The sequence below is a fragment of the Heteronotia binoei genome, chromosome 3 (assembly GCF_032191835.1).
Source record: "Heteronotia binoei isolate CCM8104 ecotype False Entrance Well chromosome 3, APGP_CSIRO_Hbin_v1, whole genome shotgun sequence".
NCBI lineage: Eukaryota > Metazoa > Chordata > Lepidosauria > Squamata > Gekkonidae > Heteronotia > Heteronotia binoei.
In genome coordinates, this window is record NC_083225.1 from 26,335,016 (window position 1) to 26,361,653 (window position 26,638).

The 26,638-nt window shown below is 45.1% G+C and overlaps 1 protein-coding gene across 1 annotated transcript in view; it reads left to right on the top strand.

Annotated features, from left to right (window-relative positions):
• Window positions 1–26,638, top strand: part of ABCC4 (ATP binding cassette subfamily C member 4) — a 232,981-nt gene that overhangs the window by 11,885 nt on the left and 194,458 nt on the right. The window contains exons 2-6 of the mRNA XM_060233613.1: window positions 9,307–9,417; window positions 13,714–13,834; window positions 18,142–18,381; window positions 23,053–23,142; window positions 24,819–24,982. Coding sequence (XP_060089596.1) covers window positions 9,307–9,417; window positions 13,714–13,834; window positions 18,142–18,381; window positions 23,053–23,142; window positions 24,819–24,982 — 726 coding nt within the window. The remainder of the gene's footprint in view (window positions 1–9,306; window positions 9,418–13,713; window positions 13,835–18,141; window positions 18,382–23,052; window positions 23,143–24,818; window positions 24,983–26,638) is intronic.

A 26,638-nucleotide genomic window follows, 5' to 3' on the forward strand; every position in this document is an offset into this window, starting at 1 on the left:
CCCCTCTCTAAACCCTGCCCTCTCCAGGTTCCACCCTTAAGGTCTCTAGGTATTTCTCAGTCCAGAACTGGCAACTGTGCTCATGGGTCATGTGTGGCATGCCTCACAGTATTTGGCAGAAGAAGGGAGCCAACCGAGGAGGAGGAGAAGGAGAAGGAGAAGATGATGATGAAGATGATGATATTGGATTTATATCCCGCCCTCCACTCCGAAGAGTCTCAGAGCGGCTCACAATCTCCTTTACCTTCCTCCCCCACAACAGACACCCTGTGAGGTGGGTGGGGCTGGAGAAGGCTCTCACAGCAGCTGCCCTTTCAAGGACAACCTCTGCCAGAGCTATGGCTGACCCAAGGCCATGCTAGCAGGTGCAAGTGAAGGAGTGGGGAATCAAACCCGGTTCTCCCAGATAAGAGTCCGCACACTTAACCACTACACCAAACTGGCTCTCCACTTTGGAGAACTTTGTCTGGCTTCTTCCTGGGTGAGTTTTGGAGCAGAGGGCACAGGTGCTGCAGGGAAATTTTTGAATGCTGTGGTGAGCTGGGACCTGGGTGGTTTGCCATGGCCTGCCTCTGTATAACAACCCTGGGCTTGAAGAAGAAGAAGAATGCAGATTTATACCCCGCCCTTCTCTCTGAATCAGAGACTCGGAGCGGCTTACAATCTCCTATATCTTCTCCCCCCCCCCACAACAGACACCCTGGGTGGGGCGGAGAGGGCTCTCACAGCAGCTGCCCTTTCAAGGACAACCTCTGCCAGAGCTATGGCTGACCCAAGGCCATTCCAGCAGCTGCTAGTGGAGGAGTGGGGAATCAAACCGGGTTCTCTCAGATAAGAGTCTGCACACTTAACCACTACACCAAACTGGCTCACTTGCCTGTGGTGTCGCATCCGGGTATTAACCAGGGCCAACCCTGCTTAGCTTCCAGGATCTGATGAGATAAGACTAGTAACTAGGAACAAATGGAGCCATGCCCCAGTAGCTCTCCTTCAGCACTCCATGGGATGCTCAGCTGGAGTTGCTTCAGGGCCATTTGAACTTCCCAGTTCATGCCTGCCCTCCTAATAGGTTGGGGTAAACTTGACCACCAGCAATGTCCTATCTAAGCTGAGTTGCTGTGAGCTAGCTTACAGTTTTTTAGCCTCTGGCTCACACATATTAGTCTTTGCTCAGGAAAAATGGCCCCAAAGGAAGCTAATTTTTGCACTAACTCAAAACTTCAATGCCAGTGGCTCACAAAGTAGAATTTTTGCTCCACAGTTTAGAAGGTATATTGGCCACCAGTTCTAGTACACTTATAGACCTCAGCTCTCAGTCGCTCAGTGTTGCTTGGGGACATTTAATACTGTAAATCTCAAAATCTTGTTTGGACAGAGTTTTTAGTTGGCTCACAGCAGGGCTTAACCAGTTGGGGGTATCAGCATTGCCCTTTTGTGTTAGTTGCCGATAGACTAGGAAACGGATCCTGCTGATTTGTTTTATCAACCAAGCAATGTTGCTTTGGGTATGATTTGGCCTGATTAAATTTGTCATGTTTCCTTTGCTGAATTGTTGGCATAAAAGGGAGAAAAAAGGCTCAAAGTCACTTGCTGGCCTTTAGTGGTTTTTCTAACAGAAGGTCTTACAGTTGCATAATAGATTCTGCCTGTAAGCAATTTATATTTACAATAAACTATGAAATGTCAAAAATAATAATAATGCGGCTCTCACTGGTCAAGGTAGTATATCCTGGGCTGGAATTATGTATACTTTTTTTTACTGAGATTAATTCAGAAGAAATGTGTTTGCACACAAGAGCTTATACTTTGCATCAGGGCTTTTTTGTAGCAGGAACTCCTTTGCATATATATTAGGCCACACACCCCTGATGTAGCCAATCCTCCAAGAGCTTACAGGGCCTACTGCAAGCTCCAGGAGGATTGGCTACATCAGGGGGTGTGGCCTAATATGCAAAGGAGTTCTTGCTACAAAAAAAGCCCTGCTTTGCATAAAACTTCGTTGGTCTTGAAGGTGCTACTGAATTCACACCTTGTTCATACACTGATAATAGTTTCCGTTGTGTTGTGTTGGTGCAATTCCAGCCCAATACATTGATATAGATCCTAGAGCTGTACCCAAAGGAAGATGAGTCCCGTATCTGGAAAGGTCGAAGATCGCTGAGCTAATGGTATACTTTGTGAGCCTCTACAATTAATCGCTGTTTTCCAACAGCTAAACAGATGTTGCTGCAGAGTTGCCATGTTTATAGCTGGAAGTCCAGATAGTATAATGTGTAAACAGCCTAGCATTTTGGTAGTTTCTCTTCTGAATTGTTGGTACAGCTAAAGGGATTCACAGCGTCTGAAAATAATTTTTAAGGCTGAATGAGCGTCATGGCATCCAGGTGACGTGATGGCTGTATATCTGGTTCTTCTGATTCCTTTAGTCTTTTGTGTTTCAGTTGTCATCAGGTGAGGTTTGCAATAATCAAATCCTTCTTGTTTGCTTTTGCAGACCCATGGATAGTTTTGCAATCTTTCCTGGGGATAAAGAAGGATCGTCAAGCAATTTTTTTGAAAGAGCTGCTGACTTTTTGTAATAGTTACGTAGGAGTTTGGGCAGTAGCCACAACATTGCTTTAGAAAGATGGGTTATCGTGAGTTGGTTTGGGCACTCATTGAGATCTAAGGAGTAAGAGCATTCCAGCTTTGTCTACAGTAGCTACGCACAACTGGTTGACCCACCAAGATGAACACAGTCAAACGATCTTGTTTGCCAAGAGGAAAGGCAAGGTATAGACATTTTAGTAAATAAAAAATTTAATAAATGTCGAATACTTTTGAGTCCTGGGCACACAACAAAAAGAGGAAGGAAGCTTATGGACTGTCAGAGGCTTGGTGGACTTCAAATTAATGCAAGTTTGGTCTAGAAACTCAGTGTTTTGAAATATTGCTGGACCCACAAGTGAATTGGATTTACCCTCCAGGGATTGCAATATAGGATCCAGATAAGATGCACAGTATCTACCACAGTAGAATCTACAGGATAAAAGTACGTGGTCTGTTCCTTCAGTTTCCTTCAGCTCACAGGGACATAGCCTTTCTAAGAATGGTATTTTTTTAAACCTCCCATATAACACAGGAGAAGGAAGCACATTAAAACGGCTTAACGTAAACACCCTTCAAATATGGGGGTCAATCAAACAAGAAAAATACTCTGTAAGTGAACCTCTACAAGGAATCCCCCATTGCATGGGAGAGCAACGCCCAGAAGCGAGACAGGGTGTCTGTTGTGGGGAGGGGAAGGGAAGGGAAAGGAGATTATTGTCGGAACTTGTATCTGTTATGTATGCTGAGCTTGGTGATATTAGCCTAACCGACTCCATATTGTAACTGTCTACTAATTCTGTGTCCTTGTAGTCAGGCCTACTAACCAAATGCTTTGCATTTCAAACAAACTGTAACCACTGAAGGGTGACAGATAGCCTCTGGAAAACATCTGCAGGTGTCCTTTGAAGCTAGCCTGCCAGAGCATCACAGCAGGGCTCCTTCCTCCTCCATGGAGATAAGGGACCCTGGGAACAGACAACTGTCTCCCAGAGTGTGAGAAATGGTTTTATTGTTTCTGTTACAACTGCATAAAGAATGTATCGATAGCTGAACCCGTTATCAGAGTCAACTTGTGCTTTCCCTGAACACAGTTCTCAATAAACGTCTTATACTTTTGCAACAAAGTAATGAGTTTCGTTTGAAGTTCTTCAAGTTCTGACAATTATAAACTGCTCTGAGTGAAGGGGGTTTAAATCTAATCTCCACCACCACCAAAACTTCTTGTAAGTAACAATTATAACGAATGTATCTCGTCAGATCTTAAAGGATTCCGTTGGCTCCTCTCCTTCCCTCTCCTCTCCAAAAGCTGTATGACTCAGTGCCTTGAACAGTGTAACAATTTGAAATTTCATTTGTACTCTGTTTACTTTCCAAAATGTTATAAATTGCCTTGAGCCCTGTCTGGGGGAGGGCAATCTAGATATAATAATAATAATAATAATAATAATAGGATGAAGATGATGCTTAGTCAACAGACACATAAGGGAAAACATTTAAGGCAGAACTTCTATCCTTTGAGCCAGACCTCTTAAGGGAATTGGACTTCCAACATGAACTGTTGGAAGATTTGAAAGTAATTGCTACTCTTTGCCTGGACTTATTCTGTGAAGACGGTCTTAGTGGAATCATCGCCCTTCTTTGAGTTTTGCTACTGTGGACTTTGGTATCATTTTCATTTTGCTATAATGATGTTTGCATAAGAAACAGAAACAATGCAAAATTTTTTTTCTATATTATCTGGGTGCGCACGGTTGTTTTTGCTTGCTCGTTCTTTACCGTGTTACCACTTGCTTGCTGCTGTTCGCTACCTGTGCTTCACAGTGCTGGGGTGGGAAGATCCATTTCTTCATACCACAAGGAAAGTGCTGCTCCGGATGATGCCCTAGTGCAGGGTTCTCCAACACAGCACCCATGGACCTTTTCAGAAAGTGTTCAGAGCCGCTATAAGGCTGGCTTTATTACTGGCTCTTTCCCCTCCCTTGGCTTTATTTCTTTTTTTATTCTCCCTTCTCTCCCTTCTCTTTCTCCCCCCACCTATAGGCTGCCTTTCATTCCTTTTTAATTCCACTTCTGAGATTTCTTTTGCAAAGTGTGGAAGACGACATTAGGTTTTGCTTCCGCCTCCTGAGGCAGCCGTTTTTGGAGTGCGACGGACCATGCCATCTCAAAATCCCTGTGGTGACCTCAGATTCAGAAAGGTTGGGAACTTTTGGCCTAGTGGACAGGCTGGCTGTGTTGGAGAGTGAGTGCTCAAGAGTGTCATTTTTCTCAGATTTCAGTAGGAACAAGCATTAAAGTGTCACTAATTAATAACTGGGGAAAGGCTTTGACGAGGGGCACAACTTGCAGAGTAATTGAAAGTCCAAAGGGCAGTGAATCAGAGGATTTGCAACACAAAGCTTCTTTCTTGAAGAACTGAGAATGGTTTCTGGGGCTTGAGCAGTAGCGTATTTTCTCCCCTTGGCTTGCCCTTGCCTTGCTACAGGTTGCTGTACAGAAAGAAACAGGCATGCCAGTAACTAGCAATACCAGTGTAAGGGATTGTTTGTTTCCCGAGTGTGACGTTACAGCCCCTTTTGTTGAAAGTGTGAGATTCAAATCTCTTTTCTGCTATGGAATGCTAGATGTAGAATTTTCTTCTTTTGAAGTGAGGCCAAAAACAAAAAAAATGGGAGGAGGGAAAGAAAAATCTCTCGGCTTGACTTCGCGAATGAAGATTTAAGAAGGGTGCAGTAGTCCACATCTGCTGCAGGCTCGCTGGTGGCTGACAAGACCAAAGCGGGACAGGCAGATCCGGCCACAGTGGCTGCAGGGAAAAGTCTGATTTGGGGTTGGTGCTGTAGCAGTGCGATTCTTCCTCAATCTCCTTTTGTCCTCAAGACCAGCTATGCGTGCGTTCTCAAAGGAAGAGACAGCCTGGTGGATGGTGTGCCTCCATGCTTTGCGATCTGAGGCTAGGTCAGACCACTGGTGATGGTTGATGCGACAGGTGCCAAGGGATTTCTTCAAGGAGTCCTTGTACCTCTTCTTTGGTGCCCCTCTATTTCGATGGCCGGTGGAAAGTTCGCCATACAGAGCAATCTTGGGAAGGCGGTGGTTTTCCATCCTAGAAATATGCCCTGCCCAGAGCAGCTGCGTCTTCAACAGCAGTGCCTCGATGCTTGAAAGAAAAATATGAACCTTATATAAACTGAGATCTTAGTTGTGTGGGAAGGCTTGGCAGTGAATTTGGTTAAAAACACAGGGTTTTTTTGTAGCAGGAACTCCTTTGCATATTAGGCCATACCCCTCTGATGCAGCCAATCCTCCTGGAGCTTACAGTAGGCCCTGTACTAAGAGCCCTTTAAGCTCTTGGAGAATTGGCTACCTCAGAGGCGTGTGGCCTAATATGCAAAGGAGCTCCTGCTGCAAAATGAGCCCTGTTAAAAACATAAGAGGATGACTGTTTTATGTCACTTTTGGAGTATTCAAAGTGCTTCTTGGGCAGTTTCTGTTTTGACAAGCCTATTATAAGCCTGGTCGGTATCATCCCATTAAGCAGGCGAGAGAGCTGAAGCTGACAAAGGCCAAGTGATATACACAGTTGAACTGGGCTTTGAACCAGAACCTAGAAATGTCTCAGCTTATGTTCAGCTGCACCACCAGCTGCAAAGTCCAATGATGCATATGTCAAGTGAAGTAAAAGGCTGATTAGGGAAAGAGCTTATATAATTCAGGAGCAGCAGAAGATGGAAAATGAGTTGTTGAGCAGTTGCGGACGGTTCCAGAAAGGCATAGTGGTTGAAACTGTGCTAGCTGGTGTTGCGTCCTGCATTGACAGTGGTGAAGGGGATCAGGACAGATGTGTAGATTGATTTAGGGTTGCTAATTTTCAGTTGGAGCAGGGAAGAAAGTTATAAAACCCTCCACGAAAACCAACCTCCAAAAGTATACAAAATTAATATTTACTAAATATGTTCTAAGAGTAGTTCAAATATTCAGCAATATGCCATTCCATTGAAAAGCGCAAAAGGAACATCCACCCTTCTCTCAAAGTCGCTAGAAAGGCAATAAATGTCCAATATTTTTTGATAGACTGGTGCGGATAGTAATTCCACAGGTTGAGTTTCCCACGGAGAACAATGCTTCTGATGATTTCTTCTGTACAGCAAGGCACAAAAGGTGATACGCGATGCAGTTGTACTTGTCCCACATTTCTCAATGACTTCTACAAGCTTATGAAAAATATTATCCAATTCAAATGCTGACGCTTACAGATACTCTGTAAGCATCAGTATTTGAACTGGATAATATTTTTCGGAAGCTCTTTGTTGGCTGCACAATCTCCAATTGGAGGAGGCAGGGGGTCCCCCAGTTTGGAGGCCCTCCCTCAGCTTCAGGGTTATCAGAAAGCAGGGGAGAGGGAACTGTCCACTGGGCACTCCATTGTTTCCTATGGAGACCAGTCTCCATAGCATATATTGGAGAATCAATGTGTGGGTATCTGGGGCTCTGGAGGGGCTATTTTTTGAGGCAGAGGCACAGTTTTTCAGCGCAGCATCTTGTGCCTCTCCTCAAAACCTCCTCCAAGTTTCAAAAAGATTGGAACATTGGGTCCAGTTCTATGAGCCCCAAAAGAAGGTGCCCCCATCCTCTATGGTTTCCAAGGGAAGGAAGGCATTTAAAAGGAATGCAGTCCCTTTAAATCTGATGGTCAGAGCTCTCTTTGGAGTTCAGTCATGCTTGTCACACCCTTGCTCCTGGCTCCACCCTCTTAAGTCTCCTGGCTCCACTCCCAAAGTCCCCAGATACTTCCTGAGTTGGACCTGGCAACCCTAGACTTGCTGCATGGTTTGATCCTCCTCCAGTTGCCGTGAACAAAAATACAAAAGTGAGAAAACGGGGGGGGGGGGGGGGGGTGAAAAAACCCAAGACTCTCCCATCGGCTCACTGCTTGGGCATTTAAAATGAGGCTGTTACACCTCGGCAAAAGGTCTCACACAGGGATTCAGCAGCACCCAAATCTCTTCTGGGCTTGGCTTTCTGCTAATTCCGCTAGCCGTCTGGATAGGTTCTTTGCAGTGTTTTCTCCTGCTCACATCTGGCTTGCAAGCAAAGTTTGCCTCCTGTAGCTTTTGTTCTTTTCATTGTATTGTATTTTGCTGGCCAGTTTGTGGAGCTGGCAGCATGGGATGGGAGACAGTGCATAGCTTTGCAGTGCATATAGTGAGGTCTGAAGGCCAAATGTTATGCTGCTTTTTGTTATCCGGGTGGCTTTGTGTGCAGTCACCTAGGACTCTGGAATGCATACAAGAGAATGGCTGTTTTTACACTTGACAGAAGATCCTCTCTTGGTGCACATTTAAAATGTTCATCTGCATTTGCATACCACTGTCACTTCTGTCTTGTTTTGCATTATTTTCCATTTCATTTATTAGCTTCTATGACCAAAGGTCCTAAGCTCAATCAGGATGTAACAATCGTCAAAACATGCATTAGTATACAGCAGAACTAAGCATATTCACAGAATTCAAATGTTACAGTCAAAATATTCAAATCTAAAAATAAAATGGTAAAACAGCCATTTCTAATAAAACCTATCATAAGGTAAACCTAAAATTGTCATGTTAACCACATATATGCCAGATTCCATTACCATCAGATCAGTCCAGATTTCTGTCGTTTCGCAGATAAGATTATCGTTAAAAATTTTGTAACAAAATAGGTGGTTTCAGGATTAGTACCTGCTAGCAAATAAGGGACCACTCAAAGTTCAGTTGGCAGTTGGTGTTTAATAAGAACAGGAGTTATCTAAATTGATCTAGGAATCGACCACTGACGACAGTGTAATAGAAGATGGCCAAGTGTTTCCACAATTCCAGACCCACAATCACATAAGCGATCTGCGTATGGGACTCTAGAAAAACGACCTGTCCACTCAGCAGTGGGAAAAGAATTAAGCCTAGCAAAAGTGAAAGCACGTCTATGACGAGGTGTTTTTAGGGATCTAGTATATGAAGGAAGCGACTCCGGAGGAGGAATACCTAGGGCAAGAGTGGAACATATGCGTCTTGCTCGATCTAAGGTACCAGCCTGGTCAAGATTGATCACCTTCATTATAGTCCGCTTCAAAGCTTCCTGGTAAATTAAACTATTCCAGGCTGTTGGAGGAAAGCCCAAGGACTCAAATCTAGTATCTAGATTTCTTTCCCAACTGCTTTTGTAATTGTCCTCCAAGGCCACCTTGGACATTTGGTGCTAAATAAAAGACTTTTAGTCTCAATTTAAAAGCTGCAATCCAGGCTCTAGACTCCAAAGAGCGTTGGGCAAATTCCACTCTAATTGCAGTTCCAGCCACACACCTAGGAGCCTCTGCCATCCTGCACAGAAAATAAAGTATACGATCAAGGGATTCAGAAACTGCATTAATCCAAATGGCCATGCCAAATAAAATCTGAGAAGTTACTTTAGCATGAAAAGCTGCAGTGGCACATATTGACCCCCCCCCCAGAGAAGAAATATCTAAGGATAGCATTTGCTTTGCATTATCTTAAGTCTACGCTAATTTTCTTGAATTGACACTGAAATCGGGTTCACTCCGGAGTTGCTCCTCACTTTACAAGGGTACTTTTGAACAGGAATTTTCTGCAGGCAGATTCAGTACTCATAAAATCAGAATCAGCCCTGAGTGTAGAAACAGCTTATGACTGACATGTTGCTCTCCTGTTTTTGGAACAGGTGGCTGAATCCTTTGTTTGTGCTTGGCCATAAACGGAGACTAGACGAAGATGACATGTATAAAGTGCTGCCTGAAGATTCCTCGAAGGTGCTCGGGGAAGGGTTACAATGGTAAGTAGCTGAACATTGGCTTTCTGTGCAGTTTGGTGCAGTGGTTAAGAACGCAGACTCTGATCTGGGAGAAATGGGTTTGGTTGCCTGCTCCTCCACATGCACCTGCTGGGTGACCTTGGGTCAGCTACAGTTCTCTCAGAACTCTCTCAGCCCCACCTGGCTTATAGGGTGTCTGTTGTGCAGAGAGGAAGGGGTGGTGATTGTGAAGCCACCCTGAATGAAGGACGGAGTATAAAGCCAATCTCCTTCTCCTCCTTTGCCACATAGATGCCAAGGTCACTTTCTATCCCCTCAACCATCTCAGCCTCTCTTGCCCCCCTGCCTCTCATTCACCACAGGGGCTTTTTTATTTTAAATAGGTTTGGATAAGAACATTAGAGAAGGCCAGTGGCCTATCCAGTCCAAAACTCTGTCTCACAATGGCCAAAAAACCAGGTGCCATTAGGAGGTCCACTGGTGGGACCAGGCCACTAGAAGCTCTCCCACTGTTGCCCCTTCCCCCCCAAGCACTCAGAATACAGAGCATCACTTGCCCCAGACAGTGAGTTCTATCTATGCCTTAGGGACAGTGTCCCCTGTAAGCTGCAGAGTCTTGCGAGCAAAAATTCTACTTTGTGAGGTACTAGTATTAAAGTTGTGAGCTACTGCAATAAATTAGTGTGCTCTGGGGTCATCCTTCCTGAGCTAAGACAAAAATGTGTGAGCTGGAGGCTAAACATCTGTGAGCTAGCTCACGCTAACTCAGCTTACAGGGAACACTGCTTGTAGCAAATAACCACTGATTGACCTTTGCTCCATATATTTATCCAATCCTCTCTTAAAGCTATGCATGTAGCCGCCACCACCTCCTGTGTTAATCACCCTTTGGGTGAAGAAGTACTTCCTTTTATCCCTTTTATTGTTATATCAAATAATGTTGTAACAGTCGGAGTGCCAAGATATCTGAATTCCTGCCTTTTAAAAACATCTCTAGCCTAGGGTGGCTAGGTCACTGCCTGTCATCACCAGAAGTTTTGGAGGTGGGCCAAGGGACAGAAATGACATCATGTAATGCTGCAGTGTCATGCCCAGGTGAAAACCTGGATGTGATGTCAGCATGCCAGGCGATGCTCTGGAATTTCTGTGAACCTCTGGAGGTTTCAGGGAAATTTCCAAGCAACACCTGATACGTTGAGTAAGGCATCTGGGTTTTTACCTGGAATTTACATTGGTGTGGGCTAGGAGGCAGATGTGACATCACACAGCACATTTCTCCCGCTGGCTTGGAGGCAAAGATGGGTGCGTAGGCTGAACAACTGGGAGACTTAAGTCTGCTGTACCAATTTCATTGTGGAGATATAAAGGGAAAGCCGTATCTCTGCAGTGAAATGGGCTAGAAACTTGCTTTATAAAAATGAAATCTGGGAGTCTAGAGAATAGGTTGTTGAAATGTTGTATTGCTAATATTTAATTGTTGATTTTTTTTAAAAAAGCCCCAGTGGTCAGTGGGGTGGGGGGCTGCTGCCAAGGGGCTGGGACAGGAAAGCTGTGGGGAAATTGGCCATATGGAAGCCCCGTTGCTGCTGCGCTGTATTTGTATTTGCAGCAGCAATGAGGAACCAGGGGTGGAATTCTAGCAGGAGCTCCTTTGCATATTAGGCCACACCTGCCTGATGTAGCCTATCCTCCAAGAGCTTACAAAAAGTGCCTTGTAAGCTCTTGGAGGACTGGCTACATCAGGGGGTGTGGCCTAATATGCTAAGAAGCTTCTGCTAGAATTCCACTCCTGGGGGAAACCTTACAAACTGCTCCCTGTGTGGATGCCACTTTATTTCCCTGCTTTTGAAGGAAAGGCAAACAATTCCTGCTTCCAGTTTCTCCAGTTATATCAATGTCTTGGATTATAGGCAGACTGAATTCCAGCTTTCTGTGGCTTAACTGTTTTGGTGACTATCTATGAGTGTGGCTCAAGTAAATTGATAGCTGCAGTCTTTGTAAGGAGGCTGTGGATCCATCTCAGCTTAGTGATGGTAGGACTCCTAAGATTTCACCCCCTACAGCAGAACCTTTTCCACCCACGTGATGGAGAAAATACAAAAGTGTTTTTGGGAAGGCTAAAAGAAAGGAACCTTGGGTAATATGTATTTCCAGAATGCTGGAGTCATTGGGCTAGAGACTCTGGACTATACGTCCCAGGACTATTTGGCTGTTCAAAGCACCAGAGAGGGAAATGAATCTTCACAGAGAGGATTCTAGTAACACTTTTTCTGCTGTTGATAGCACAAGAGGACACAGTAATCATGATTCAGAAATTGTGTGTGTGTGTGTGTGTGTGTGTGTGGCAGGAGGCATTTGACCTTGTCACACTATCAACCATGATTTATTTTGGAAAACAAAACAAACTTGTGCATATAGCCTGTTTTAAAGCGAGAGAAATCTTTTATTCAGGGTTTTCTTTCAGGTAAATACGGCAGACGCTGTTGTGAGAGGCACAGATCTAGATATATTTTAAACTTTTGAAAGGCGCCTGAGAGGACATTCGACCATGCACTGGAGCTGTGGGAAGAAGTGGGAATGTCTCCTTTTTCTTGCAGTGTGCCGATTCTCCTCCCTTTCTCATAAATATAACTTGTTCTTCATGTGCTGCTCTGAATTGATTTTATATTGTTAATTGTCTTGGAGGCTCTTTGAGTCGAGCAGCAGATTATAAATGAAGTGAAATACATAAAGGTGTCGCATGGGGTCAACTTGGTGGCTGCCTGTCTTCACCTTGGTTCATTTCTATATTATTTATTTTCCCCCTGTAACATTTGCACGTGTTTTATTGGCACCTTACAATACTCTGGAAAGCTTGGGGGAAAATGATATCTGCATGATACTGCCTAATAGGTAAAACGATCCGTTTAGCCTTTATATAGTCTCTAATACCTGTGTAATTTAGAGATATTGTCAGATTTTTCTGTATCGTGTTGGAAATAAAATATTAGGTAATTTGTGGGCCTACTTTCCGGAGAAAAGACTAGTAAGTGTACTATGCCATGTGCAAATGGCTAATAAGCACTAAAGGCAATAAGTAATATTATTTGCAAGAGAGAAATAGAATATGACTTTTAAAAAGTTTATGGGAAAAAAACTCTCTGGAAAGTTATTTTATCAGGGTTCTAAGCTTACCGTGAAGAGCCCCGTGGCGCAGAGTGTTAAAGCTGCAGTACTGCAGTCCTAAGCTCTGCTCACGACCTGAGTTCAATCTCCGGTGGAAGCTGGGTTTTCAGGTAGCCGGCTCGAGGTTGACTCAGCCTTCCATCCTTCCGAGGTCAGTAAAATGAGTACCCAGCTTGCTGGGGGGAAAGTGTAGATGACTGGGGAAGGCAATGGCAAACCACCCTGTAAAAAGTCTGCTGTGAAAACGTCGTGAAAGCAACGTCACCCCAGAGTCAGAAACGACTGGTGCTTGCACAGGGGACCTTTCCTTTTTTCCTTTCCAAGCTTACCCTAAGAGCTCCGTGGTGCAGAGTGGTAAAGCTGCAGTACTGCAGTCGAAGCTTTCTGCTCACTCCCTGAGTGCGATCCTGGGGGAAGGTGGGTTCAGGTAGCCGACTCGAGGTTGACTCAGCCTTCCATCCTTCTGAGGTCGGTAAAATGAGTACCCAGCTTGCTGGGGGAAAGTGCAGATGACTGGGGAAGGCAATGGCAAACCACCCCATAAAAAGTCTGCCGTGAAAACGTCGTGATACGACGTCACCCCAGAGTCGGAAACAACTGGTGCTTGCACAGGGGACTACCTTTACCTTTTTAAGCTTACCCTCTCCATGACATCTTAGGTGTCTACATCCGAAGACCTTTTAAAATGCTGCATCTCAGCTACATCACATTTGCTTCCTCAGTGGGAACTTGGGCTATGATGCGAGTTGAAGGCAACCCTGGTCCCTAACCTGTATTTCTGTCTTGCCTGCTAATCCTTGAGGGGCCTACAGTGACTGTAGCCCCAGCAGGTAAAGGTTTCTGACTCTGTTGCGGGACAGAAGCAAAATGCCATGATGTAATAATGCTGTCTTATTCTGATAGAAGTTCAAGTCCCTAATTGCCTTGTTTTTTCTGCAAAGAACATCCAAGTAACATTTCTGTTGCTTTCTTAAACCAGAGAGAAGGCTTTTTGTTTTGCCCAGTAAAAATATTTTCCTGGACAGTGAATCCGTCAAAGCAATCGATCTGTGGGCTGTTCATGTGAATTTTGGTTGCGGTGCTCTTCTCGACAGTCTCTCCCACCCCCCCTGGTTTGTTGTTACACCTCCTCTTCTTCTTTCCTTCTTGCAGGTTCTGGGACAAAGAGGTGCAAAAAGCCAAAAAGGAAGCAAGAGTCCCACACTTGACAAAGGCCATTATACTTTGTTACTGGAAGTCTTACTTGGTTCTGGGATTTTTCACCCTGATTGAGGTAAAAGACCAAAACAGACGTGCTATCGTTACTTTGCCAGCAAGAATTCAAGGAGGGCTTGGCCTCCCACAGTCATACGAACATATGAAGCTGCCTTATACTGAATCAAACCCTCAGTCCATCCAAGTCAGTACTGTCTACTCAGACTGGCAGCGGCTCTCCAGGGTCTCAAGTTGAGGATTTTCACACCTATTTGCCTTAACCCTTTTTAGTTGGAGATGCCAGGGATTGAACCTGGGACCTTCTGCTTACCAAGCGGATGCTCTACCACTGAGCCACCATCTCTCCCCAGCCGGTTTCTCTTTCCCTCTCCTTTGTTATTTAATATCAGGGCAGTATAACTTTTGTGTGGCTTTTGCTGATCTCTGATATTAAATTTGGGGTGGGGAGCTGTGAATATTAGTGCTAAATGGTGCATTTTTGCTTTTTGCTGCATAAGAGGAGTCCTGCTGGATTGGACCAGTAGTCCATCTATTCCAGCAACCTGTTTAACACAGTGGCCAGCCAGTTTCCATAGAGGATCAATGAACAAGTATTCTTCGCTTTAAGCTGCCTCTCAGCAGTGGTATTGAACACGTGAAGATTTCCTATACAAAATTTGATCATTGGTCCATCAAAGTCAGTCTTGTCTGCAGCTCCCCAGGCTCTCCCCAATTTGGTGTAGTGGTTAAGTGTGTGGACTCTTATCTGGGAGAACCGGGTTCGATTCCCTACTCCTCCACTTGCAGCTGCTGGAATGGCCTTGGGTCAGCCATAGCTCTCGTAGGACTTGTCCTTGAAAGGGCAGTTGCTGTGAGAGCCCTCTAAGCCCCACCCACCTCACAGGGTGTCTGTTGTGGGGGGAGAAGATATAGGAGACTGTAAGCCACTCTGAGTCTCTGATTCAGAGAGAAGGGTGGGATATAAATCTGCAGTCTACTTCTTAGACAGAGGTTTTCCTCATCATCTACTTCCTGGTTTTTTTAACTGGAGATGCCAGGGATTGAATCTGGCACCTTCTGCGTGTCATACAGATGCTCTACCAGTGAAGCTTGCTGGCTCTGCACATGGAAGTTCCCTTTATTCAGCACGGCTGGTAGCCGTTGATGGGGATGTTTTTAACACTTTATAAAAGCCTCTTTGAGAACAGCAGCTGAGAAACAGTTTACAGCCTTTACCAACATCTTTGAGGTACAATTCTTCCCCAACTGCATTTTTGGGAAGCAGAATACATAGAGATGCTAGTCCACTGGTTTGACTCCTCTGTTTAAGGCAGGAGGGAGGTAAAGATCTGAGCTTGTCTGAATTGGATTCTTGGTCTAGGCCAGGGGTGGCCAAACTTGCTTAATATAAGAGCCACATAGAATAAATGTCAGATGTTTGAGAGCTGCAGCACATAAACGTCAGATGTTTGAGAGTCACAAGGAAGGAAGGAAGGCAAAGAGATGGGGGGGGGAAGGGAGGACGGGGAGAGAGGTGATAAGAAAGCAACATTAACTTTCAATGCATTCTCCAAGCTGCTGCCTGGCTTGGCTTGGAGAAGTGATTTAAAGAAACAAATGCCTTCTCCAAGCTGGCCGACGAGGCAGTGGGGGCGTTGAGAGCCATGCAATATGTGTGAAAGAGCCATATGTGGCTCCCGAGCTGCAGTTTGGCCACCTCTGGTCTAGGCATTCTTTCTGCCATGAGGGTGGAGTCCTCAAAGCCCACTGCTGTGATTGCTGCTGGTCACTTGTGTCTTCACTAGATAAGACCTTTTCAGTCACTAAATGTGAGGGTGTCGAACGACAAGATCCATGGGTATGTGGCACCGATGATGTGCCTGATACATTCAGTTGCCATTTTGTCTGAATGGAACCCTGCGCATATGTATTCAGACAAAATGGTGCCCACATATAGGGGGATCTTGGGTAGTGTACACTCCTGGTATTGGTGGCTGGACAGCTCTATGACCAGCAACCCAAATGGGCTACAGTGTTGAAGCAGCAGCTTCTGCTATGATCAGAACAGAACAACCCAGATACGAAGCACACTTAAAAGGTTTGTTTTTGCTGCAAAGTGTGCTTCCTTCCAGGGCCGGCTCTAGACTGTCTGACACCCTATTGTGTCAAAAAACTAATTGACAGCTTACGAAAAATTAATGCATTATATTATGGAAAACATCCAGACTTAATACCAACATTCAGACATTAAAGAACAAAGAACAATATCCCATATAAACAATATCAAAGGATGACTCCGAAAACCAGTCTTCATAAAGTCTATAAGGAGTGCTATGACTCAAGTGTAAAGTTTCAAACGGAGTCCTTCCATAGCGTCGGCTTCAAAGGAGAAATTCTTTCCTTCGCGCAACCACCGGTTTGAATTGCGTTCCGCTGCCTTTACAGCTTCTTCGTAAGCCAACTCTGAAATGGTCCTCAGACCAATATCTCTCACAGCGCATTCAGGATATCAAATTAATGATTTTTGCTTATATTGTGTTGCCATTGTTCAATTGTCCGGCACCCTAGGCAAGGCTAACTTTTGGTGCTTCCCCCCGCAGTAATAAAGTCATTGTGTCATATGAGAGGCACCCAATTCGGTGCCCCCAGAAGACTGGCGCCCGAAGCTATCGCCTAGTTTGCCTAGTGCAGGGGCGGCCAAACTTGCCTTACATAAGAGCCACATAGAATAAATATCAGATGTTTGAGAGCCACAAGATGTGAACGTCAGATGTTTGAGAGCTGCAAGATGGATGGAAGGAAGGAAAACATAAATGGAGACCAGAGGTGGAAAGAAAGCAACTTTAACTTTAAATGCATTCTCCAAGCTGCTGGATGTCTTGGCTTGAAGAAGTGACTTATAGAGACAAATGCCTTCTCCAAGCCAGCCAAGTGGGCAGTGGGGGCTTCAAGAGCCACACAATATGTATGAAAGAGTCACGTGTGGCTCCCGAGCCACAATTTGGCTACCCCTGGCCTAGTGGCAGGGCCAGCCCTGCTTCCTTCGGAGCTCAGACCTTACAACTTAGCTGCGTAATTACAAGAATGCCGTCTGGTCTTTGGGGTGGGATGTGGATACCTGGCTCATGATCAGATTTCAGGGTTCTTTGGAGAGGCGTGGATAGAGTATAGTGATACTTGATACACGAAAGCTGCCCTGTACTGAATCAGACCCTTGGTCCTTCAAGGTCTGTGTTGTCTACTCAGACTGGCAGCGGCTCCCCAGGGTCTCTGGTAGAGATTGTTTACATCACCTAGTGATGTCACAGTTGAACTATGGCAATGGGGAGAGTGGAACCCAAGCGAGTCGTTTCTCACAGCTTCAGCCTTCATCTGAACTGTGGGGAGAATTATCCTCCTCTCCTACCTTTCAAGGTTGTTGAGAAGATCAGGGCCTTAGCCAGGATTTTACAAATAGGGGGGCTTTTTTAAAAGTCAGGGGGCACCCTTTTCCATCCACTTGCCACCTCAGAAGCTTTCTGCGGTAGGGGCAAAAGCTGGAAGCTCTGAATGTGGCCAAATTGAGGCAGCCAACACTAAAATTTCGGAGTGAAGGAGGGACTGCAATCAGGGGGAATTCCTTCCACCTCCCTCTCCCCCACCCTGGCACTTTGCAGCCAGCAGCTCCGTCTGTCCAACCCCCCAGCCCATTCCACGTGGCTTCCTCTGCCTCCCTCCTTTCCACCTGTTGCTTTGGCTGCCGCAGCACACTGTGCCCTGCTCAGTTGTCTGGGCTGTGACTGCCACTGATGACGCTTTGCCGGCTCCGCCATGGCAGAAAGAAAAGGAAGAAAGCAAGCTGCACACCAGAGGCTCTGCCCGAAAGTCAGGAGGCAGTGCCCTCACAGGCCCCCCTTGTGGCTACAGGCCTGGAGAGGATACAGTGCATGGTTATTGGAACATGATACATCCTGCATTTTGGCCACCACACCAGAAACACACCAATGTCAGCACTGGGCACAGGGTGTTGATATAACGATAAGCAGGGCTTTTTTTTTTTGTAGAAAAAGCCCAGCAGGAACGTATTTGCATATTAGGCCATACCCCCTCATGTCACCAGTGTTTTGCACAGGGCTTTTTTGGTAGAAAAAGTCCAGCAGGAACTTATTTGGATATTAGGCAACACCCCTTGACACCAAGCCAGCCGAAATTGCATTCCTGCTCAAAAAAAGCCCTGGGGATAAGAATGCGTTAATGATTATTGCAGAAATATATAGTAATTGCATAGGCTGTATTAGCGAAGAGAGACTTATTGTTTCCTGGCTAAACCGAATTAGTTTTTGATGCAAGGTAGAGTGAGGCAGCTGTCACTGAAAAAAAGTTTTATTTGTAACATTTTCTCTTTAGGAAACACTCAAAATAATCCAGCCAATCTTTCTGGGAAATATTATTAGCTATTTTGAAAAGACCGGTTCATCTGGCCCCCTTGAAGACAGCAGTGGGGCTCTGAAATACGCTTATGCCTCCGCGGCGGCCTTGTCGGCGTGTACTTTGCTTTTGGCCATAACGCATCACTTGTATTTTTATCACGTACAACGTGCCGGCATGAAGCTGAGAGTGGCCATGTGCCATATGATTTATCAGAAGGTAAGTGACTCTTTTTTTTGTAAATAAACGGGGAACTTGACGTTGGCTCACCTCTTTGCCTTCTTTGTCTTTAAAGCAAACACTCAAAATGTTAGCTTGGCGTCAGAAATGCTTCTTAAAAGATGTGGATGTTCAGTGAAAGGCATCTTTGGACTGCCCTCAGTGTTTCCGATATTCTGCATGATTCCAGCGTGAATGACAAGAAACTGCGAGTGAGGGGGGGCATCAGGATCTGTTTACATGTATATACCAACCACTAGGCCGCAGACCTGTACCAGTCCGTGGCTTGATAGCAACCGGGCTGCACCGCCCCCTTTTGCCCACCTAAGACCTGGACGGATGAAAGAGGCGGTATGACCTTGCTCCGAAGTTGCCTCCCCTTGCCGGGGAGTCAGCCTCAGAGCAAGGCAACACCGCCTCTTTTGTCTGCCTGGTTCCGGGCTGGCAGAAGGGGCAGCATGGCGACCCTACCCCTGATTTAAAGATCACCTAATCTGTGGGGGTCTTTACATAGGAAGGGGAGGCAGATTGGCTGCTTCTGCCCCTCGTCACTTAGCGGGGAGGTGACAGAAGCAGCTCTAGGCTCACCCCCCCATTTACAGACTCTCATGGTGGGGACAGGGGCAGGGGGAGAGGCAGCCTGGGGCAGCAAAAACTCCAGCACTGCCCCCCCCCTTCCCCCGGTCCCTGGAAAAATTGTTTTTTTAGGAAACCGGCCCTTAGTGCTTAAAAGGTTGTCAACTGCTGCCTTAGAGAAAGTAGAGCATCTCACACTGAGGATGCATCCAGGCATATGACAGGAAGTCACATGGCATCAGAGTCATGTGACAAGAAGAGGGGAAGCCAGCGTTACGGCCCCTCTGGCATGGGGTCTAGGGCCACAGTGAGCAGACCAAGTTAGTTGGGCAGGATGCCCAAGCCAGGCAATGTGAAGTGTAATTTAGGGTCAGAGCCGTGGAGGAATTATCACCACTGCTGAGTGACCTCACCTTACTATCCCTTTGCTCCTCCTGGTGTGTGTACAAGGGCAGGCAACAATGTGTCCTCATTCTCTCTGCATGTGCACTGGCAGCTGCCGCTTCCAAAAATGAGCAAAACCCTCCTTCCATTTCTGTAGGATGTTGTGACCCAGCAGGTAGGTCCTCTTTATTTATTTAATTTGATTTTTAGCCTGCCCTTCCCGTAGAACAGGCTCAGGACGAGATACATCATAAAAATAGTCAACAGTAAAAGACTAGTTTAAAATATAAAATTAGATGGACTAAGATGGCAGATTCTGCCTCACAGATGTGACCTATTGTCCAGGTGCAGCAGATCTCGTAGTGCTGGGATGGAATGAGGCGGTGAGGCTGATAACAAGTGACGCCCACAAGAGCTCTGTTTTACAGGCCCTGCAGAATAGTTCCTGACCCTTAAATGGTGGGCTTATGAGTATAGTATGTACACATGTTGGCTCTGTCCTAGCGATTAGAGCTGAGTTTTTGAAAAAAAGCAGAATTCCTGGTCTTGGGGATGGAGCCTGTGTGCATACCCTTTATTGTTTTCACAACATTATGGGCGGTATGGCCTCTGAATATGTTTTGTATGGATGTTCGTATGAACATATGAAGCTGCCTTAAACTGAATCAGACCCTGGGTCCATCGAAGTCAGTACTGTCTACTCAGACTGGCAGTGGCTCTCCAGGGTCTCAAGCTGAGGTTTTTCATGCCTACTTGCCTGGACCCTTTTTAGTTGGAGATGCTGGGGATTGAACCTGGGGCCTTCTGCTTACCAAGCAGATGCTCTACCACTGAGCCACCGTCCCTCCCTATGTAGATGCTTTTCTTACAAGCTGGTGTCTGCACATAGGTGGGGCGAGTGCTTTTGTGACCGCTCACCCTCCTGTGTGTATTGATTTCAAAGTACATAATATTGTTGGAAGAGTTGTTGCGATAGGGCTTGTTGAAAGAGCACAAGCCCCTTCCTTTTTTGGGATATTGTCCCACAGGGGAGTGTTTTCACACTCTGAATGTACCTGAGAACTTCCAGCAGGAAGAACTGATGTGGGTTAATAGCACTCTTAAGAGAGATGGGCATTGCTGACAATCTGGAACAAGGGTGGCCAAACTTGCTACACATAAGAGCCACATAGAATAAATGTCAGATGTCTGAGAGCCGCAAGGCATGAACATCAGATGTCCGAGAGCCAGAAGACATGAACATCAGATGTCTGAAAGCCACAAAATACGAAGGAAGAGAGGAAGGGCGGGAAGAAAGCAAATAGATGGGGAAGGGGAGGGAGAGAGAGGTGGAAAGAAAGCAACTTTAACTTTAAATGCATTCTCCAAGCTTCCAGTTGACTTTGCTTGGGGAAGTGATTTAAAGAGACAAATGGCTTCTCCAACCTGGCCAACAGGACAGTGGGGGCTTCAAGAGCCACAGAATTTGTGTGAAAGAGCCAGATGTGGCCCCTGAGCCACAGTTTGGCCACCCCTGAACTGGGAAGTGAGTATAAGTGTTTTCTCCACCCCTCTCCCCCAGCTTCTGGGTTTCAGTCCCATTAGGAGCCCCAAAGCAGAACACTTTGCTATTGTTAGCCATCCTCGCTAAGAGAGGATGCTTCCTTGGTTCTTGAAGCGCCTGAAATCTCCCCTGCTCCTTAGGGGAGGGTTACCTTGTCTAACCTCACCGGTGGTGGCTTCAGTCAAGGCGCATTTTGCAGCACAAATCAGTGCATGTTTACTCTGAAGTCAGCCCTCTCTGAGTCCAGTGAGATTTCTTGCCTGCTTGGGGATTGCGGCCATAGATGCCCCCGGGGCTTGCGGAGCTCATTCCGTAGGTGTTCAGATCAGACTTATGGAGTGCAGCGTGTGGGCAGAAGATGAAGTCAGCAGAATCTTGGGCCATCTTGGGAGAGCAGAATTTGTTTTTCTTGCTCCCTCTTTGGATACCGGGGAAATGATCCCGGAGGAGCCATGCTGTAATAACTCAGACCGCTTCCTTGAACATAAACACATCTCAGAGGTATTAATTTGCCGTTCCAGTGAATCATAACTTGAGATCTGATGAGGGTTTAATAAGTAGCCCTTCACAATAAACGCTGCTGGTCGTGCAGCGAAAGCTTGCACGGGTGGGTTGGAAACTTGGAAAGACACAAAGAGATTTTCATATTTCATCATTTTATCTGTAGTAGTTTCCTGCACCTCTTATGGCACCCTTTAGATGCGCAAACAATTAAAAATTGGAAACCAGCTGGTGGTGCTTGTAGAAAACATTAAAAGATTCATTCATTCATTCATAGACCTTTATTGGCATATCAGCTGTCACATAATAAATAAAATACTCAATCCATAATATATAAAATATATCCAGTGCAAAATTCCAAACAAAAAATTACATGGGACAAAACAATACCGTCTGAAATTTCCTTGAACTTTGAGGAATTTGACAAGAAGTTTAGCAACAACATTAGTAATTTCAGGAGCCGAATCATTCAGAAGAAACGGACACAATAAAAGATTGTTGTCACCTGTGAAATGGCCCACTGAAAATGTCAAAAGACCAGGATCCTGGCAGAGTGAACAGTGTGCACATCTGGAATAGAACGCCTGGATCATCGAGCACAGGTTGTTCCACAGCTGAAGGTCCCGCTGTGCTTCTGGGACTCAGACAATGGACCACAGCTTGGGCGTGCCCCATAGGTTCCTTTCCAGAAAACACCGAGAACACGGTCATGCTAGAGATGAAGGAAGAGAAATTGATCTGATGCCTAGTCCTCAACTTTGACTAAAACACATTCACTAGAAATGCTTCAGTAACGACAGGAGTCCTCAATTTTAAGAAAGGTTCTTTTTTGTTGTGCAAAAATGTTGTGGTCCATGTTAAAAAGTGCCTGCAAGCAAGTGCTTAGATGAGGAAGTTATCAGTTGTGACAATGCAATTCCACAGACTGACATAACAAGCATTGTGGAAATTCTGTCCCCACCAGTACTCCCTTTAAGCTGTGGAGTCTTTTGAGCAAAAATTCAGCTTTGTGAGTTACTGGCATTAAAGTTGTGAGCTACTGCCTAAATTAGTCTGCTCTGGGGCCATTTTTCCTGAACCAAGACAAAAATGTGTGAGCTGGAGGCTAAAAAACTGTGCGAGCTAGGTCACACTAACTCAGCTTAGAGGGAACGCTGGTCCCCACATCTCAATATCTTTTCATGGCCAATCAAGACAGCCATGTTTGAATATATGTTCCAGTATCCTCACTATTTCCCCTCCACATCATATTAGTTCTCTGCTAAATCTTAGATAAGCTTATTTGGAATTAGGACCTATGTACAGAGTACTGCTTTTAGGGGTGAGCCGAAAAGGCCAGTGGTGTTTCTTACAAAGAGTTTTTGGCATGGTTGATACAGTAAGTATTCTTTCTCTTTTTGGGGGTTTGGAGGGGGGTTGTGTTGGCCAAGGTGTTCAGCCATGCTGACTGAGGGCAGTCACTAATCTGATTGGCTGTTGGCTGAGGTTATATCCATGACTGATGTTAGAAGTGCTGTCTTCACTTTCAGTTGGCTTGCAGTCAGTAATGTTGTCACAGAGCCCATTGTGGGTTCATCATTGTGCCTCATGGCATCAGAAAACATAAGTGTGTCTGTTGGCATAACTCTAGTTATAAAACCTTAGAGTGTTGTGTCTCTTTTTTGTAGGCACTTCGTCTGAGTAATACAGCTATGGCAAAAACGACAACTGGTCAAATTGTGAACCTCTTATCGAATGATGTGAACAAGTTTGATCAGGTACGAACCGTTAGGGGTTTAAAACTATAGACTTAGTACTGTACTGGCTGGATGTTGGAAGACCGCTGTGTGTGTATATGATGTATATATTTTTGGTTTGTCTAAACCATGGAGGTAAAACACTGACAAATTTTAGACTTGAGGTTCAAGCAACGAGACACCTCTTGAACCTGAGTCAATTTTGCTGCATCTGGACGCCCACACCACTTAAAAACGTAACTGTTCAGTAATGGCGAAATCAGCAACTTCTCCATCTTGAAATATGAGGAGGGGTGGATTGTATATTATGCAAGCAGGAGACAAACTTAAAATGAGAAACTCTAAAAATGGTTTTTAATGCGAGACAGAAAGATGCAGTATAATGCTGAAAAAGAGAACCAGTTCTGAATATAAATGTATAAGGAAGTGGATTTTGAAGTAGATAATAGATTTTTCTTTAAATTTTGCCATATAGTATGTCATATTGGTATGTAATACAGAATATGTATCTGTGATGAACCATTGTGGAAAATCTAACAATTCTAATGAAGGGAAGATTGGGAAGAAGTATTTATCTGCTTCCTTGTTAAATATATCCTATAAGTATAACAACAACCTTTGATAAATCCCTGTATAATAATCCCTAGATAACCCCTTTCTTTTTTTTTTTGGTACCTCTTTCACATTTTGTTTTTAAAATAGTAAAAAAGTATTAAAGAACTAATTGCCATAGTATGCAAAAGCAGTTGCCACTGCACAGACTGTTAACGATGAGGAGGTTGCTGCTGGTTTGTAGTGATTTCTTTAAAAGCTGGGAGTACTGAACTTTGGTAGTTTTTGCCCCCCACCCCCATTGGCTCAATTAGTTTTTGAAAAGGAGAGTTTCTTGCTTTGCTGTGGGTCCATGCGGGTACTTGGAGGTGTTGCTTAAATTACTCTCCCTTGGGGTCCTGTGGCTTACAGATAGTTCATAGACCTAGAGCAGCAGCATTGGCGGTTATGCTATCGTTGCCCTGTAGCAACCATCTGCAACTAGACTGTCCTGCGTGGAGAACTCAGTCCAATAGCAAATGTGATTGCATGATAGCCCTTCATGTGGCTCTGATTGCGCAATATCCAGTGTTGCACAGAGGTAGCCCTGCATGGCCATATGCATATGGGCACATTGGGCTGCAGCTGAACTGCTGCTTCCAGCTCCCACGGGATAGTCTCCATGCCGTCGACAGCTCATCTGAACCCAGGGGCAGTCAAACGATGAAGTGATTCTTCCATCACTCCTGTCAGTGAATCAGTGAATACTGAGACACGTCAACTGCTGTCAGTCTTCTTGGTTGATCTTAGCATTCCCACATTTAAGACGGAGACTTTTATACAACCGGTCTCTCATTTTGACATATTTATTGTACTCCCCCACCCATTGAATCCAAACAAAAGGTGAGCATGTGAACTTATTATTCCTGATTAGTTTTTGCATCTGTTAAAGCTTCCTTGTGTTTTGTGCTGATTTGCTGCTCACCCTCTCTCTATATCATTGAACTGTTACCTTCCATTTCAGTGTGCACGCACACAAAAGCTTGTGCCTTTAATAAAACTTTGTTGGTCTTAAAGGTGCCACTGGACTCAAACTTTGTTCTGCCGCTTCAGGCCAACGCAGTCTTCTGACTCAGTTTGTGTAGTTCTGCTTTCTGTTTGCCTAGGTGACCATTTTCTTGCATTTCTTATGGGCCGGACCACTGCAGGCGGTTGCAGTGACAGTCCTCCTTTGGCTTGAGATCGGCCCGTCTTGCCTTGCTGGGATGGCAGTTCTCATTATCCTACTCCCTCTGCAAACCTGCTTTGGAAGGTTGTTCTCCTCGCTAAGGTCAGTGGGTTTCCTGTCTGCAGCTTAACTGCAACATAAATCTTAGAATAGAAAATATAGGATAGGTGTAAGAGGACATTATTGCAGTGGGATTGTTCTGAGGCTGCAGCAAAGACCAGCCAGCATTAAGGTCCGGTCAAGGGATCCCAGTGCTCCTGGGGCGGGGAAAGTATAGCGGTGGGAACAGGCAAAAAGTGGAATGCCCTCCCTGAAAACATCAGGGCCTTGTGGGACTGCCGCAGTTCCGCAGGGCCGTAAGACCAAATTATTTAAACTTGCTTTCAACAGTTAGGGGGAGGTGGCTGTTATTCCACAGCACCGGCAATCTCACTGAACGGAAAGAACTGAAACCAAAACATTGGAATAATCAGAATATCAATGTAGGCGGAGACCATCTTGGACGTAACGATTGTAAAATGTATGGAAATGATTTTACCGTATATCTGGTTTTAAAATTTTATGTTTGTTTTAACGGTTGGGAGCCGCCCTGAGCCCGTTAGGGGGAGGGCAGAATATAAATTTGATAAAATAATAAATATATAAATAAAAAACTTGGAAATTTATGCCTTCTGAAAATGTGAAAGCTTAGAAGAAAGCGACAAATTCCATCCTTACCTACCTATGTGCAGAGCTTTTCTGAACTGGAACGCACAGGAACGCAGTTCCGGTTGGCTTGGTGCCAGGGGTGTGTGGCCTAATATGCAAATGAGTTCCTACTGGATTTCCCCCACCAAAAAGCCCTGTGCGAAATAATGGTGATACCAGGGGGTGTGGCCTAATAGGCAAATGAGTTCCTGCTGGGCTTCTCCTACACCCCCCCCCGGCTTGTGTGTCTTGTGTTTGTGCATGACTCATCGCAAAAGTTCAGAAATACAAGTGCACTGAAGTCCAGTGGTGTCTGAGAGGGAGAATATACCTCGATTGCTTTAACACACACACACTTTTGAAAAGGCCAAGATGCTTGGTTTTGAAATACCGGGCAAGCCAGGCTAAGGAAGACATTCCTGCATACTTTCCTTGCCTGTTGTCATGGGTGTGTTGAAGTGGCACGCTCTGAGCGAAATTGCTTAGAAAGGTTGGACATTTCAACATTTGGGGTTGTTTTTGAAAAGATAAATTGACGGCTTGCACTGTTCCTACGTAAACTGAAAGCCTGGTAATGCATTTTGAACATTTTTAGCCCATTAGTCCAGTTAATGTTTAAGTGCATGTAGATTGTTGGCTGCCTAACATCTATATGTCCTAACAAGATATTTCCTGTCTCAGGGCTGGCCTCTTAGGGTGTGCAAAGGGTTTTTCAGTCTCAAGTTCCTTCAGTCCCAGGCAGTGTTCCCTCTAATCTGTGCAGCCTTGTAAGCAAAAATTCTGCTTCATGAGCTACTGGCATTAAAGCTGTGAGCTACTGCATGAATTAGTTTGCTCTGGGGCCATTTTTCCTGAGCTAATGTGTGAGCCAGAGGCTGAAAAACTGTGAGCTAGCTTAGAGGGAACACTGGTCCCAGGTGCTCCCTTATTCTCAGTCCAAAAGCTTTAAAGCTGCCCTGAGCCTGCTTTGGTGGGGTAGGGCGGGATAAATTGAATGAAATAAAAAATAAAAATAGAAATCCACACTGGGCACACTTTTCTTTGTCTCTTACAGTAACCAGAACATCTTTT